Here is a 16,622-nt window from a genome sequence, read left to right as displayed (position 1 = left end):
GAGCGCAAGCCAGGCTGCCAACTCCGAGCCGTCAAGTGTGTTCACTAATCTGTTTGTACAGTCTGAAATACCCTTCGCAGCACAGTGACATACGTCATCACATCTCACACAACCTCCTGAGAGGGGAAGGCCGGTGTTTTTCTTATTTTACAAATTGGGAAAATAGGCCCAGAAGGCAAAAGGGCTTGCTCACAATCATACTGCAGATGACCAAGCCCAGTTTCCTAATTCAATGCTTTTCTTCTGTCGTAGGACCCTTGAAAACTACAGCTTTTCCACAAGGCCTCTGCATGATGGCAACACGTCACCCTGTCATCTTATGAACCCAGCTTCTGGTCGAAAGCAACATCCCCCAGTGTAGACTTTCTCTAGGCCTTCCCAGTTAAAGTCCCAAACCAGCCACACTGGCCAGAGCCTATCTCCCTGAAGACCATATGCCATGGTCCCCAAGCCATGCCTAGCTAGATTAAGAAAGAAGCGGGACCAAGCCACCTCACCCGGAAACCCTCTGTGTCAAAAGATGGTCACCACACAAAGTGATTCCTACTGAAGTAGATTAGAAATTAGAGCATCTCAAGTGCTGCCCTCTGCTATGCCTCACTCCCAGCTCATGTTTTTCCCTTGTGAATCAAGGAAGAAATCAGGGAAGTCAATCTTCGCTTCATTACTGATGAGCCTCAGGCAAAGCGAGGTCCCCATGCCTCAGTTTCCTCTACTGAAAAATGAAGCTAATACCACTTATTCCAGATAGATACTGTGAAGGTCAAGCAAAAATAGAGATATAGATATGGGTGTACATGTATGAATTTTTCTTGTAAATAGGTAAGCAGTATCCAAACACTAGTATTTTTGTACAAATAAAGGAAAAGATTGCTTCAGGATCTTTTCATGTGTCTGTTGGTTATCTGCATGTCTTCTTTGGAAAAATGTCTATCATGTCCTCTGCCCATTTTTAATGGGATTATTTGTGGGGGTTTTTGGTGTTGACTTACATAACTTCTTTATATATTTTGGATATTAACTCCTTATTGGATAGATCATTTGCAAATATCTTCTCCCATTCAGGAGATCCTGGGTGAAAATCAGGAAGACTCCAGCAATCAGCTCATGAAGTACATCCTGTTTGCCTAACGGCCTTGGCTTCCTCAAAGACCAAGAATGACAGAACTAAAATGGCCTTGTAAGAAAGGAAGACTGATAAAATACATTTATTTGGGGGGAAAAAAGGCAAAATAAAATGGCCTCAGAGATCCCATCAATTCTATGGACTCTTATGGAAACAACCATGAACACCTGGACACCAAAGTCACCCATGAGGATCCAAAGATCCCACAGTTTAGAGGAAAAGAGAAGGGGTGCCTGGATGGCTCAGTCAATAAAGCATCCAACTTCAGCTCAGGTCATGATCTCACGGTCTGTGGGTTGAAGTCCCACGTCGGGCTCTGTGCTGACAGCTTAGACCCTGGAGCCTGCTTCGGATTCTGTGTCTCCCTCTCTCTATGCCCCTCCCCTACTTATACACTGTCTCTCTGTCTCTCTCAAAAATATATAAACATTAAAAAAATTTTTTTTGAGTTTCTATGCCAGAGACCTTGGCATTCCTTTATTTTTTTAAATATGAAATTTATCATCAAACTGGTTTCCTATACAACATCCAGTGCCCATCCCAACAACATTAAAAAATTTTTGAAGAGAAAAGAGATGTGCAACCAAACTACTAAAATATAATACAAAAGTGGTAAGAGATGCATGTATAAAAGTACTTCAGGAGCAGAGGAAAAGAGGCAATGAACTGACTTAGGTAGTCAGGAAAAGCTTAGACGTGAGGTGATTGCCAAGACCTCCCTTGAAGGATGGGCCATGGACAGACAAAACGCAGGCAGGGCATTTTCAGCACCCAGTGTACACAAGGCTTATGTAGAGGAAGTGGGGTAAGAGCTGAGTGTGGGAGAAGCCTGGTGTGGCTGAGGCCTAGAAGTGGTTTGCATTTTGTTGTCATTTTGTGTTTTGATGGGGTGACGTGTCTACAGAAGACAAAATTGGAAAATGATGCTAAATATAAGGGAAGAGGAAGGCAAACCTTGATGTGCCCTTTACGTCAAGGTAAGAATTTTAAGTAAGGGAGGTTCATAATCAACTGTTGTGTGCGAAGGTACTCCAGCATCCGGGTGACAGAAGGAGAAGAGGCAAGCCTGGATGCACAGGGAGGCCTGCTATGAGGTACCACAGAATTCCAGGAAAGAGATGATGCGGGCTGAATAGGGAGGAGCAGTGGACAAGATCATGGGCAAACTGTAAAGTCTTCCTGTCCTGGGACACTGAAGACCTGGCCAATCCACCATGGCCAGGATGGGTCCTAACAAGGGTCAGAGGAGCGAACAGCCTAAAGACTGCCATCTCCTGGAGGGTGGCAGCCATCATCTCCCGGGAGGATGGCAGCAGAAGGGCCCAGGGTCAGACACAGGGAACTTCCTCTTTCACAGTGGCCCCAAGGTACTCAACAATTCACCAACCAAACTGGCTTCACTGATCATTTAAGGACACAGGACAACACACAAACACCACCATCCCATCATCCACCACGACTCTCTCAAACATCCTCCCCCTGTGGGCAAAGAGAAACCCTAGCCCTCAGAACCCCTTACTCCAGGCAAACGCGCCACCCCCCCCGTGCCCCGCCCACTTCCCTAACACAGACTCTGTTTCTATTTAGAAACGATTTTGGTTTTTATGACTACAGAGTGAGGACAAACTCAGTCCCCGCCAGAAAATGTACAAAGGAAATGGGAGAGCAGGATGTTAACGAAGCTGAGAATGATGCTCCAGTTACAAAATAAAGCCTGATTTGGGGTTTCAAACACTCCAAGCTAAACAACTGTTTAATTCCTGTCATAAACACCCTTCTCCATAAACCAGACAGGTGTTATTTTTAGAACTTTTTCCATGATGTCCTTGTTCTTTCATGGAAGAGATAAAGGCAGTGGGAAGCAGTTAAAAGTATTAACCCATATACTTTATGTCATGGTCCAGTACCAAGCCCCACAAAATGTAATAGGGTAACGATCTGGGTTTCCTCTTACTCTTCTTACTTCTTACTCTTCTTACTTCTACTCTGGTTTCTGCTGAGAAATTCTTTTAACTTTGTATTTTGAAATCTTTATCCAAATTTTTTAAATTCAGGTTTTGAGAATAAGTGATGAGGACGAATGACAGTAATATTGCCATCCCACCAAATCAGCAAGAAATAGTATTCCACTACCATGGCCAAGACACACAAGGGAGGAGGTGGTTAATGTGAAAGGGAATTGACATTTAGTGAGGACCTACTAAGTGTGAAGCACTGAATGAGGTTCTTGCTTCCTTCTTCTTTCATTCATTTAATGAACATTTTACCAAGCACTTACTATTACGTTTGATGGCACGGATGTAGAATAAATAAGAGAGACAATGCCCCTGCCTTCACACACCTTCCATCCACCAGAAGAGGCAAATATTCAACGACAGCATTCCCGGCGGCATGAGTGCTCAACACGGAAATTGCACATGGCAAGGAGAGGGACTGAGGAGGTTGAGCTGGCGTTGAGTGGGGCAGGGACCGTTGGGAAGGTGTGATGTCTACTTGGAGACTTGAGGAATGGATAGGAACTAGCCCAGCCAGAGAAGGAGCAAGAACTTGCAGGCAGAGGAAGGGCACATTCCAAGTCCCAGAGGCAAGAGAGTTTGACCGGTGTGAGTGCCACCTGGCCAACAACGCTCAGAGAGAGCCGGGGCAGCCAGATAAGGCTGGAGAGAGATGAGCTGGATTCTGTAAGTCATTACATAAATTTTAAATTCACCCAAAGAAGTGGCGAGATGACATGAAAGGATTTTTAAGCAGGAAGCGATAAGATCCCTTTTTGTCGTAAAGCATCACAAATCCTTACTACCATCCTTCGGGGCAGGTAGTATCCTTATTTCATCAGATGAGGAAAGATAAGTGAGGTGAAGTAACTTTCAGAAAGTCACACAGCTGGAATGTAGTGGAGTTTTGGATGAGAATTCAGGTCAGTCTGACTCCAAATCCTCTTCTCATTCTACTATCTCATCTTATCTCTTAAGAGGAAAGAAGGAAAGAGAGAGAAAAATAAAGAGGGAGGGAGGGGGAAGGATGGGGAGAGGGAGAAGGAGAGGGAGAGAGAGAGGGAAAGGAGAAAAGAAAAAAACTACAGAAAATCCTTAAGCATCATTTCACATGATCATTTATAACTTTTTACCAAAATCAAATGTATGGGTGATCCCTGGTATAACTGATCACTTGCTTTTTCCCCTGCCTGTCTTGAATAAACAGTTTATTAAAATATAATAAACCATACACAAAATGATACACCAAGGAGAAAAGCTGAGAGTCCTCCCCCAAGCACAAGACGCCAGTCGTCAGACAAGAGAGGGCTGGTCAGAAGGAGCCCCATGGACCGGGAGTGCCCACGGAGCGATGCTGGCCTTCAGAGCTGGAAGGCAATGGCAAGGCCGTTAGTCCATCCTTATTTCCCAAGCTCACATTCAAAATACCATCAAGTGGTCATCCAAATACCTCCGGTAATGACCAACTTACTACCTACAAGCACACTGAGACAGTTCTATTTAAAATGACTCTTTTCAAGAGGCAAAATTAGCCCAAAACCCTGTAGCAGAAGCTTTGTTGTCAAAGTTAGACTCCTCTCCAAGACAGGAGAGTATCATGTAGCAGCGAGGCATCACTGGAGCGTGTCACTCTTCCCTGAGTCTGAAGAGTCAAATGAAGTCAACACCTAGAAAGCAAAAAAGTGAAGCAGGAAATCCCAATTTCAAGGTACATACAGCCTGCTTCCAGGAAAAAGGATAACCCTTTGCTCCCATACATATTGGCAGCCTCCACCGGTGATTCCGGCCTGTGAGACTGGAAAACTAGGAACCATGACAGACTCATCCTGGACCTGGTACCTGCCTCTGCAGCAGGCAGTGCCTCTGAGCGTCACTTGTGAATGCAGACAGCAAGCGTGGCTGTGCATACGTGCAGTAAAGTAAACTTCAGTTCTCTGCATCTCTGTCCAGCTGCCCAGGCTGCTGGCTGGTTCTTCACCAGCTCATGCAGTTCAGGCACGTTGTACTGATGGGCGGCTGGGGCAGCATCCCTGACCATGTAAGGCAGGCATCCTCTATATTTATCCTATCAAATCCCTGTGCAGTACATAAAAAAGTAAGTGCTCCTCCTTTAAAAATTAATGAAAATGTTGGGGTGCCTGGGTGGCTCAGTGGGTTAAACATCCAACTATTGATTTCAGCTCAGGTCATGATCTCATGGTTCATGGGTTTGAGCCCCACATCAGGCTCTGCACTGACAGCATGGAGCCTGCTTGGGGTTTTCTCTCCCTCTCTTTCTGCCCCTCCCTCACTTGTGCTCACTCTCTCTCCCTCTCAAAATAAATAAATAAACTTAAAAAAAATTTAATGAATTTAAATGTTAAAACTTTAGACTGAGTAAAGCAATCAGTAGCACCACATGCAGTAATGGGGACAGAAGAAAGTGGCACACGGGGTTAGACAGGCAGCATAAATGGGTACAACCTCGTCATGTGAACTCTGGCAGTTTCTACCAAGTTTTAAATGTTTGCACCCTCTGTCTCCTTAATCGTACTTCTAGGAACCTGTCATATTCACATGAACGCAAGTATTTACAGAGCCAACAGTCAATAGAGTGAACTAAGCAAATACGGCAAACTTCCAGTTATACCAAACATGCTGAGATGCTGTTTAAAAATTAAACATTTAAAAAGAAATCGTAAAGTTCAAAATCTCAGGTATCGGAAGCGAAACAGGAGCACAAAACCAAAGAGGCCAGTAGGAGCTGAAACCAAACAGCCCAGGTGTTTTTTTGGAAGCGGGGTTATCAGAAGAGGGGGCACGCTGTAGAGGACAGGAGGGGGTCACACAGGCTCTGGCTGGGGTGACAAAGGGCTGCCCTGACAGAGAAACACAGAACAAAAGACCTCCACCACATATAAAAGGAACCTGGACACGTGTCTGGAACTTTGGGGAGAAAAAGCGTTATGTGTGACAAATCAAAACCCCAAACGTATGCCATACACAAGGGTGGAGCCGGAATTCACACTGTGCACACGGTTGGAAGCCCCAGGGCTAAAACTTTCACAGAAAAGCTGGTCTGAACCCTGGGGAAACTTTATGATATATGGTACAGGCACACTCAACCACCATATCCAGATGCCTCCACAACTGGGGACCCAACAGACTCCCACCAAAAACCTCTAGCTGTAGATAAGCTCGAGAGAAAATTAAATGGTAAGAGAGAAGATTTTAAAGTATGCCTACATGTTTAATGCAATAAAAAAAGAAAGAAATGTTAGCAGAACTGAATTTAAAAATGGGCAAGAGACATGAATAAGCTTTTTACCCAATAAGCTTGTAGTTGGAAACAAGCTCAAGAAAAGATGTTCAGCATCTTGAGCCATTTACTAAAATGCAAACTAAGACCACGATGAGCTATCACGATACATTCATTAGTGTGAAAAATGAGAAAGAGTGGCAATATCAAATGCTGGCAAGGATGTAGAGAAACCGCATTGCTGGTAGGAAGATGAAGTGATATAACCAACTGCAATTGGCAAATAGTTTGGCAGCTCCTTCCAAAACTAAATATACACTTACATGCATACACACACACACACACGCACACACACACACACACACACACACACGAATGCATGTAAAAACTGGCAAAGCCCATATATAATCTTTAATTTAAGTAACGCGATTCTTATTCTACACATGTCGATTTCCTGGTTTTGCTATTGTAGGACAGTTATATAAGATGTTACCATTGAGGGAGGTTGGGTGAAAGGAACCACTCTCCATACTAGTTTTTCAACTTCCTGTGAATCTGTAATTCTTTCAAATAAAAAGCTTTCAAAAATCAATGTTGGGTGTAAAATGCAAGTTATAAAATATCACAGTATGATATCATTTGTACAAATATATTTTTAAAATACACACAATCATACCATATGTGCTTTATGGTTAAATACATAAGTGATAAAAATATTAAAACACCAGTAGTAAGGAGATATACAATTTCAGGATAATGACTACCTCTAGGAATAAGTTTAAAGAGGACCTCAACTTTATCTTTAATATTTTAATTTTCACAAAAGAATCTGAACTGAGAAACTGTCAACATTCACTATATAGATTGTATAATAAAAGAAGGCTTGTTAAATTACTCTTTACCTCTCTGTTTAAAAGATTTCTATTTTAAAACCAAAAATATACATACAAGGAGGTTCACCGAAGTATTATCTATAATAGCCAAAAATTGGTAACTGTATAAATACCCGTCAAGGGAAGATAGCTAAATAGATCTGGATATAGTCACGAAGTGGAAGACAAAAGAACCAGTAAAAATGAAGGCGGGGGCACCTGGGTGGTGCAGTTGCTTAAGGTTCCAACTTTGGCTCAGGTCATGATCTCAGGGTTAGTGAGTTCAAGCCCCACATCCGGCTCTGACAGCTCAGAGCCTGGAGCCTGTTTCAGATTCTGTGTTTCCCTCTCTCTCCGCCCCTCCCCCATTCTCTCTCTCAAAAATAAATAAGCGTCAAAAAAAATTTTTTAAAGGGGAAAAAAAAAGAATGAAGGGCATATGTACTGTTAGGGAAATATCCCAAATACACGAGTAAGTAGGGGGAAAAAAGCACAATGGAAAATAATTTGTATGCTAGGACCACATTTTTGTTTAAAAAATCACTATAAATATATACAAACATTGTAATAAAACTCATATACTGTTTAAAAATGGTTACTGCCAAGAAATAGTGGACATTTCACTTCTTACTTTATATACCTCTCTTTTAAAATCTGATAAAGAAGAACCTGTTTTATTTCTGAAAACTGAAATTTTTTCCTTACTGAGATGTAATTGACGTATAACATATTAGTCTCAGATATACAACATAATGATCTGATATGTGTATAGTTGTGAAATGATCACTATACAGTTACAAATTTTTCTTCTGATGAGAACTTTTAACATCTACTGTCTTACCAATTTTCAAATACACAATACAGTATTGTTAACTACAGCCACCGTGCTGTATGTTACATCCCCCTAACTTACTCATTTTCTAAGTGTAAGTTTGTACACTTTTGAACCCCTTCCCCCATTTCTCCCACCCCCAACTTAGCAACCATCAACTATTCTCTGTATTTATGACTTCAGGTTTTTTTGTTTGCCTGTTTGTTTTTAGATTCCACATATAAGTAAGATCATACACTATTTGCCCTTCCTCTGTCTGATTTATTTCACTTAGCACTGTACTCAATGTCCATCCATCTTGTCCCAAAGTTCCTTTTTTGAGGAACTTTTAAAAAAAAATTTTTTTTGTAGTGTTTATTTTTGAGAGAGAGAGAGCGTGCACACAAGTGGGGGAGGAGCAGGGAGAGAGGGAGACACAGAATCCAACGCAGGCTCCAGGCTCTGAGCTGTCAGCACAGCTCACAAGCCGTGAGATCACAACCTGAGCCAAAGTCAGACGCCCAACTGACTGAGCCACCCAGGCGCCCCTTGAGAACTTTTTAAATAAAGATTTAAAGAACCAAAAATGAAAATTTAATATTAAGTTAATACCGTTGAGCATTTACTATATGCCAAAGTGTTTGCATTGAGAACCTACTCTGAACAAATCTGTGGGTACATATTATTCTCGTTTGAACTCACTCCCTCCACTTGAAGAGAAGGAAGAGGAGGAAATGGGAGCTCTTAGAGGTGAAATGACTTGCCTAAACTCTCACAACTGAGTAAGTTGCTCAGTGGGTTGGAACCTGCAATGCTACTTCAGCCCATCACTGCGATCACTGGCGTGGAGAACAGCAGAACACGTGCCATGTACCAAGTGTCCTTACGGTGAGATGGTGAGAATCAGGAGCTGGGCCACGCACCCCCCGGGCACATGGCTGAATGATGTGCCCGTCACGATGGCATATCTACATTATATCCTGAGCTGGCTCGCTCACAGGGAAGCACTGAAAGAGGACGTGACAGGGAAAGGTGCTTTCCCCTCCATGTCTTCCCCACAGCCGTTCCAGACAGAGAGGCTGGCATGGCGGCAGAATGCTCCGAGATGGACCAAACCCCAGCAGGGTCAGCCCTGTGTGAAAACCGCAGTGCGGAATCCTCTAAGCAGGAGTGATGCCCTTCCATACACTGACTGTGCCTCTCCTCCCTATTAAGGCAGAAAGCATTACAGTGTGGTAGCGAACTCTGAAACACAACCCCTCAGATCCCACTTCCAGAAAGGATTCTCTGCCCAGCTGCAGGTGCAGTTAGCGGACAGCCCCCTGTTAGCTTCCTCAGGGACAGAAACCTGAACTTTCCACTGAGGCACCTGCCACTGACTGAGCAAGACGGTGGCTGAGAGGCCTGGCCCTTGTGCCCTGTATGGGACCCCCCTGCCAGGCCCAGCAGGCCATCCCTGCTACAAAGCTCCGGTCAGGCTGCAGAGCCTCTACCAGATCTGCACTGTGGTCTGATGCCCTCCTCCCCCAGTGCTGCTTCCTCCCCCTTCTCCTTCATAGATGTTACTCAGCATGTGTACCCCACAGAACTCAACCCTTGACAAGGGTCCTCTGGCCTGACTCACGCACGAAGATCTGAAAATAAACTGGCCCGCTAAAAGAACAGGTGCTCATACCCCCTACTGCCAGGTGACCATGAACAAGTTTGTGACCTTCCCTATGCCCCAGTTTCCACCTCTGTAAAACTGCTCCAAGTTGTTTAGAGGATTAAAGACAAGAAGCCCAGAACATAGCATACAGTAAGTGCCTCCTTCTTTCCTACGATCAGTCCAGGAGGGAGATATTGAGGAGTAAGGTGAGCACTAAAGCCAGACTGCCTGAGCTCAGGAAAGCAGTCTACCAGGGAAATAAGGTGGCCTTGAAAATAACGCACGCAATCCATACAAAAGCAAAACTGCTATTTCCAGTCCACTTGGGCTTTGTGTCCACACCTTCCCAGAAGTGGGAGAGGTCTGCAGTATCCACACTCGTAATCACCATTTGGCCAGTGGCCCCTACCAGTGAGAAAACTGAGCAGGAAACTGGCGACAGGCCATGAGCAGGGAACACATTTTCTCTGTTTAAAACTTACCTGCCAACTTCCACTTCAGAATGGAAACTGTCACTCCCTCATAACAACAAGTAAAAATGCTGAACAAACTGAAAAATCTACAATTCTTAGATCCATCCAAGAAGCGAAACTTCACAGCAAAGTGCTGTACCAAAATTGGAGAAGAGGGCAGGTGAATAAAAGAAATAACAACTTTCCATGAGCAGAAGCCTGCACAAAAACTAGTGCCGGATGGGGAAATCTAAGCTGCAGGTGGCTCAGTGTGACCAAGTGTGAGAGTTACAAGTTCCAGGGGGAGCCACTCATGGTTTTGAGAGCTTGACCTCCAGGACCTGTAGCCATCCTCACAGTGAAAATCAAAGAAAAATATACTCTCATGCTTCTTGAAGAGGAGGAGAAAAGTAACCATACTGAAATACATGAGAGCATTCTATTCTTCTTAAAAAAAAAAAAAAAAAAGTCTTCCCTCAGGAGAAACTATTGAACCAGAACCTAATTAATGTATTAGGTTTTGTGGAGCCTCTCTGATAGGGGGGTGGGGATATCCAATTCTGGGCCCCTCTATGCATTTTGTCTGGCCTAAGTAGGGAATATACTGAGAGACATTCGTGAAATTCACATTCCAGGGGGCATAAGCTCCTTAGAACAGCTAATTATAGGACTATAAATGCTGCTTCTCCCCTGACACCTCACTCCCACACCACTAAGGGCCTATTTATTTACCCAAGTGCCTTTTACCCAGCACGTCAAGTTCAGCTTTCAAAACACTGCAAGCCATACCAAAAGCCAAAAAACAGTCTAAAGACACAGTGCAGCATCAGAACCAGACCCAGGTATGATAGGGGCATTGGAATTATCAGACCAGGAATTAACACAACCATGATTAATACGTGAAGGCCTCTAATGGAAAACGTAACATGCAAGAACAGATGGGTTATGTAAGAAAAGAGATGGAAATTCTAAGAAAGAACCAAAAAGAAATACTAGATATCAAAAACACTCTTAACAGAAATGAAGAATGCCTTTGATGAGCTCATTAGCAGACTGAACACAGCTGAGGAAAGAATCTCTGAGCTTGAGGATTTAATAGAAGCCTCCAAAACCGAAAGCAAAGAGAAAAAGGACCAAATAAAACAATATCCAGGGACTGTGGGACAGCTGCAAAAGGTATAACATAGGTGTAACGGAGACACCAGAAGGGGAAGAAAGAGAGAAACAGAAAAAATATTTGAAGCAATAATGACTATTTCCCCCAAATTCATATCAGATGCCAAATCCCAGTTTCAGGAAGCTCACAGAACACAAACAGAATATAGGACCATTAAATAAACAGACAACACACACAGGCATACATCATACTCAAACTGCAGGAAATCAAAGGTAAAAAAAAAAAATCCTGAAAGAAGCCAGAGGCAAAAAATACCTAACCTATAAGGAGCCAAGATAAGAAGTATATCTAACTTCTCCTCAGAAACATAAGCAAAAAGAGAGCAGACTAAAATATTTAGAGTTGAGAGAAGAACAAACAAACAAACAAACAATCACCAGTCTAGAATTCTGTACCCTATAAAATGATCTTTAAAAAGTGAAGGAGACGGGCACCTGTGTGGCTCAGTCAGTTAAACATCCTACCCTTTATCTTGGCTCAGGTCATGATCTCACAGTTCATGAGTTCGAGACCTGCATCCGGCTCCGTGCTGACAGCTTGAAGCCTGGAGCCTGCTTGGGATTCTGTGCCTCCCTCTGTCTCTGCCCCTTCCCCCTTGTACTCTGTCTCTCTCTCTCTCAAAAATAAGTAATCATTAAAAAAAATTTTTTTAATGATTTTTTTAATGAACACAGAACTTACATTTGTGGGATGCAGTGAAAGTAGTGCTTAGAGGAAGATTTACAGCATTGAACGCATATATGAGAAGAGAAGAAAGATCAAAAATCAATAATCTAAGTTTCTAGCTTAGGAAACTAAAAAAAAAGAGGAGTGAGTTAAACCCAAAGTAAATAGGAGAAAATAAATAATAAACATTAGGGCAGAAATCAATGAATTGGAAACAGAAAACCATTTGAGTAAATCAACAAAATCCAAATCTGGTTCTTGGTAAAGATACAATCCATAAGCCTCTAGCCAGGCTAACTAAAATTTACTATTCCCTGGAATGGGAACCAGATGTCTGCTTCATATTGCCAGTCAATGAGCAAGTGCTTCTGCCAGACAGGTCGACAAAAACACTATATCATTTCCTTTCTGTCATCAATTCAATCAATTAAAAAAAAAAACAAACCCACTACTGATAAGCTATATACTATGTGCCTGGCACTGTTTTAAGTACTTGGGATGTATTGATGAGTAACAAACAGAATAAATGAATAAGCTGTATGGTACATTATAAGGGACTAAGTGGAGAAAAAGAGCAGGAGAGAATTAGGGTTATGAGTATTTCCATTTTCGTACAAATGTGTGTGTGTGTATATAGTACATACATACGCATATATATGTATATATACATATATTAAGCAAATACTCTATTTTCTTCCCTCTCTTGCCCCCTATCAACAAACATAAGATGTATTAATACTAGTTTACACCTGAGTATTTAAGTGACAGAGTATCAAGGGGAAGAGTGAACATCACCCAAGGATTTCGTGTCCTCTTCTGTGGGAAGAGCTGGCATGTTTTTGGTTATATGCAGGATAAGGGGAGCATGTTAAGTGGAAGTATGACTTTGTTACTGTCTTTATTGGGAGATTAAGTGTGGTTTAAGTAAATGTGTATGACAAGCTGACAAGGCATGGACTGTAATTGTTAGTATTATGTGTCAACTTGGCTAGGCCATGGTACCCAGTTATTTGATCAAACACGAATCTAAGCATTCCAGTGAAGGAATTTTGTAGATGTGATAGCTACAATAAGCCGACTTCCAGGAAAGCAGAGTATACCCTATAATCTGGGCGGGCCCTGCCTAATCAGTTGAAAGGCCTTAAGAGCAGAACTGCAGGAGAAGAAATACCATCTGTGGACTTTGGCATCAGATCCGTCCAAGAGTTTTTCCCAGTTGGCCAAGCTGCCCTACAAATTTTAGACTTGCCTAGCCAGCCCCCACAATCACATAAACCAATTCCTTGCAATAAATCTCTTAACATACAAATATCCTAGTAGTTCTGTTTCTCTGGTAGAACCCTGATTCACGGAGCCACCCAGAAAAAATGACACTTGAGCAAAGACTTGGAGTTGGTGAAGGAACTGCCCCGCAGATATCTGCGAGAAGAGCAGGCGAGGTGTGTGCAAGGAACGGCAAGCAGAGTGGCTAAGAGTCAGCAAGGCAGAGAACAGCCCCAAAGGAGGTTGTTTTATTAACCAAAAGACCCAACAAGGAAAGTGCAGGCTGTGAACAAAAGGTCTCCTTTATTATTCTTCCTATCTTATACTAAGCCCACATCATGACCAAAAACTATGCTTCCAAATGCCTCTCCTTCTCTAACATGACACAGGTGAATCCTCCCACTCCCACTATTGGCCAAAGCTTTGGGATGCCGCAAGGAGATCTGCAGTTAACGCATCTGACACTCAGTGCACTTGTGCGCAGCGGCCCTGTGAGCCACACCATGCTGGCAGTTTCTCTCTTAGGAGTCCGGGAGCCAGGAGTCAGGCCAGAAAGGGTCCTGGCATCGGAGCAAGGGTCAAGAGCTGAGTGGCCACCACCAGGCAGAGAGACAACATACACAGTCATCTCTGGCTAAAATGAAAGCTTGCTGTGTGCAGCGTATAATGCTCTTATCTGGTCCACCAGGCTGAGTGGAAAGAATGAGGACCAGACACCATCAAAGGCAGATAATAAGTGATTTGGATGCCAGAGTCCAGTAATTTGGGTGCATTAAGTCCAGGCATCCCAGCTGCTCATTTGTCCCAGTAAAAGGGAGAATACCACCTGTCACAGGTTTTCCTTACTACAAAGGTTACCAGAACAACAAGAATTTCAGGTACATGTATTAACCTGGAAAGATGTTCATGATTATAGAAAGGGAAGAAAAGGTAACACGACCGTATCAAATATACACATTGATTCTTAGATACATCTGAACTTCATAAATATTAACATGAAAAATGTATTTATTAGGCTTTAGGAAAGACAATATATGCAAAGAAAAGAGTTAAAGAATGTATACAAAAATTATAATAAAGCCATGTGGTTAGTGAGATTACAGGTTGTTGTTTTTTTTCTTTTTGCTTCTGTACCTTTTTTTTCCCCTCTAATAATATGTATTGCTTGAATAACAAAATTGTTTATGGTTTAGAAGTAAAAACCCCTTCATGTCTATAGCACTTCTAGTTCTTTCTCTACTCCCTCAAAAAAAGTGAACTGACACCTGTAACCTCAATACGTTAGAACAGAGCTGTCTGCAGGCCCCTTTTACATATGGGAAAGTACAAAGCTCAAAGCAATTAGGTCACTTTCCCAAAGTCACTCATTATGGTGTGCAGCCCAGCCAACACATGAGTGTGAGGGTCCTGAAAGTCCATTCCAAACCACACACTTGCTTTGTGGCATTTTCTCAGTCCCAGGGATCCCAGGGAAGTGCGGTTTAAGACGAGCTGGCCCCTTGCCCTTACCTCAGCCAGGCGGGAATGCTTGTGGACGTTCTCGCCTTTCTGCACGCTGGGAGCCAGCTGCTGCAGGACCCCCCTGCTGCTCGTCAGTGCTCTGGTCAGCCGAGCAAACTTCCCCCAGCCTGGAGCATGTAGAGGAGAGAAAGGACAGCTTCAACCATGTCCTGAAGGTCATGGACATTCACACCACAAGTTAAGCTGTCAGAAGCACATACACCCATTGTCCTCCTGGGCTCCCATGAATCATTCTGTATTCCTCCCAGCCCAGACTCGCTGCTCAAAAAAGCACCTAGACAAATTTGTGTTGCAATTTACTCTTCCCCTTTCACATTATCCTAATCATAGCTTTGTGACAGGTTTTAGTACCGTTTTACAAATAGGAAAACTAGGGCACAGAGTGCTCAGATGACTACAGAGTCCAGAACCCAGATGTTTCCATTCTATCTCAAGGCTTTTCTGCCAGATAATGCCAGGCAATTGAGATATTTCTCAGACTTTGGGCTCAAGCTGCCCCCAACCCCCACGTAGTCTGATCTAGTAGAGACCAAGCAGGTTCCAAGTGTTATGTGGACAAGCCAGTTAAATGGCTATCCCATGCAATGCATTCTCCAAAGCCAGGGGAATGAGAAATGAATCTAATCCCTTTTGGGGGGGGGGGGGGGGGTGAAGCACAGGCATATTTTAGTCTGCTCTGGGATGGGGGAAGGACAGTTGGTGACAGGTTCCTCCAAATAACAAGAATCCCAAAGAGCCGAACTTGGAGCAAAAAAATCTGGACACAAGTCCCATTTCTGCCTCCAGCTTGCTTTGTGATCACCAACCAGTCATTTAAATTGCTTAAGCCTTACCTGTAAAGTGGAAATTAAAATACTCTAGCTGCCTAAAGGCAGGGTGCATTTGTCTGGTAAAACAAAGGGGCTAAGTTTAGTGGGCTCAGGTTAGCAGACTGAAACAGAGGCTGTCTGGAGGCCTCCTTGGCACTCTGGACCAGCTCCTCCAGGAAAAGTAAAATACTGATCTTTTTCCAATCCAGCCCCCTCCACAACGCAGAATCTAAGACATATGAGTGATCTTTACTGCATTTAATTATCTCCAAAGACAACTGTCCATTCCAATACCCAGCAACCCAACTCATCTGCATCCAGGTTATGACCATGGCAATTGCCTCAAGAGACCCATGAAACCCTGGCAGTGTTCTCAAGACCAACCTTGGGGTTGAGGTGCTTCAAAGACCTAGACGTGGAGTAGATAGCAAGTAAACAGAGCACCCGGCTCTTTTTACATGGCAGCTAAAAACAGGACTAGGTGATGTTTTTTGGTTTTTATCCCTTAGTGTTTGGCAGTATTCAACACCTTGCAGCAGACCTCAGTTCTGCCAAATTCTACCCTGGAGCACCTTTCCAAGATAGACTTGGAACCCAGAGGAATGAAGTTAAGCAGCAGAATGGCCCTTTTTTTTGCACCTTTAAGAATCATGATCTGGATAAATTTTTGTCAACATGGAAAGAATAGCAAATCAGTGCTTTATTATCTTATTCCAGAAGTTCTAGGTTTAATAAAAGACAGTGGCATTTTCATCCATCCTGATGCCATTAAGCAGAGAAATAGGACTGCTGGAGTCAGCTTGAAAAGAGACACATGGTAGTCAGGCAGTAGGGGTCCCATTAATGTTAACAGGAGGGGATGGCCCAGACTCTGCAGGGGTTTCACATCTCCCCCAAATGTACCATTTATGAAGATGCTCACTGGAATCTGCTTTTGTGAGCTGTCAACCAGAATTTTTTTAAGTCTCTTTCAGAGTTAGGCTCTCTTTCAGCTCCAAACAAAACTGGAATTGAATTCTACAATGATTTTCAAGAACAGAAAGTA

At 43.1% G+C, this 16,622-nt stretch overlaps 1 protein-coding gene across 3 annotated transcripts in view; it reads right to left on the bottom strand.

Moving 5' to 3' along the window:
- The window catches only part of KCNH1 (potassium voltage-gated channel subfamily H member 1), a 378,350-nt gene that overhangs the window by 308,965 nt on the left and 52,763 nt on the right, over positions 1 to 16,622 (bottom strand). For all 3 annotated transcript variants that reach the window (XM_060643916.3, XM_060643914.3, XM_060643915.3), the window contains exon 5: positions 14,757 to 14,875. In XM_060643916.3, the coding sequence (XP_060499899.2) occupies positions 14,757 to 14,875 (119 nt within the window). The remainder of the gene's footprint in view (positions 1 to 14,756; positions 14,876 to 16,622) is intronic.

Source organism: Panthera onca, chromosome F1 (assembly GCF_046562875.1).
Source record: "Panthera onca isolate mPanOnc1 chromosome F1, mPanOnc1 haplotype 2, whole genome shotgun sequence".
NCBI lineage: Eukaryota > Metazoa > Chordata > Mammalia > Carnivora > Felidae > Panthera > Panthera onca.
This window is presented reverse-complemented; position numbering and strand designations above follow the sequence as displayed.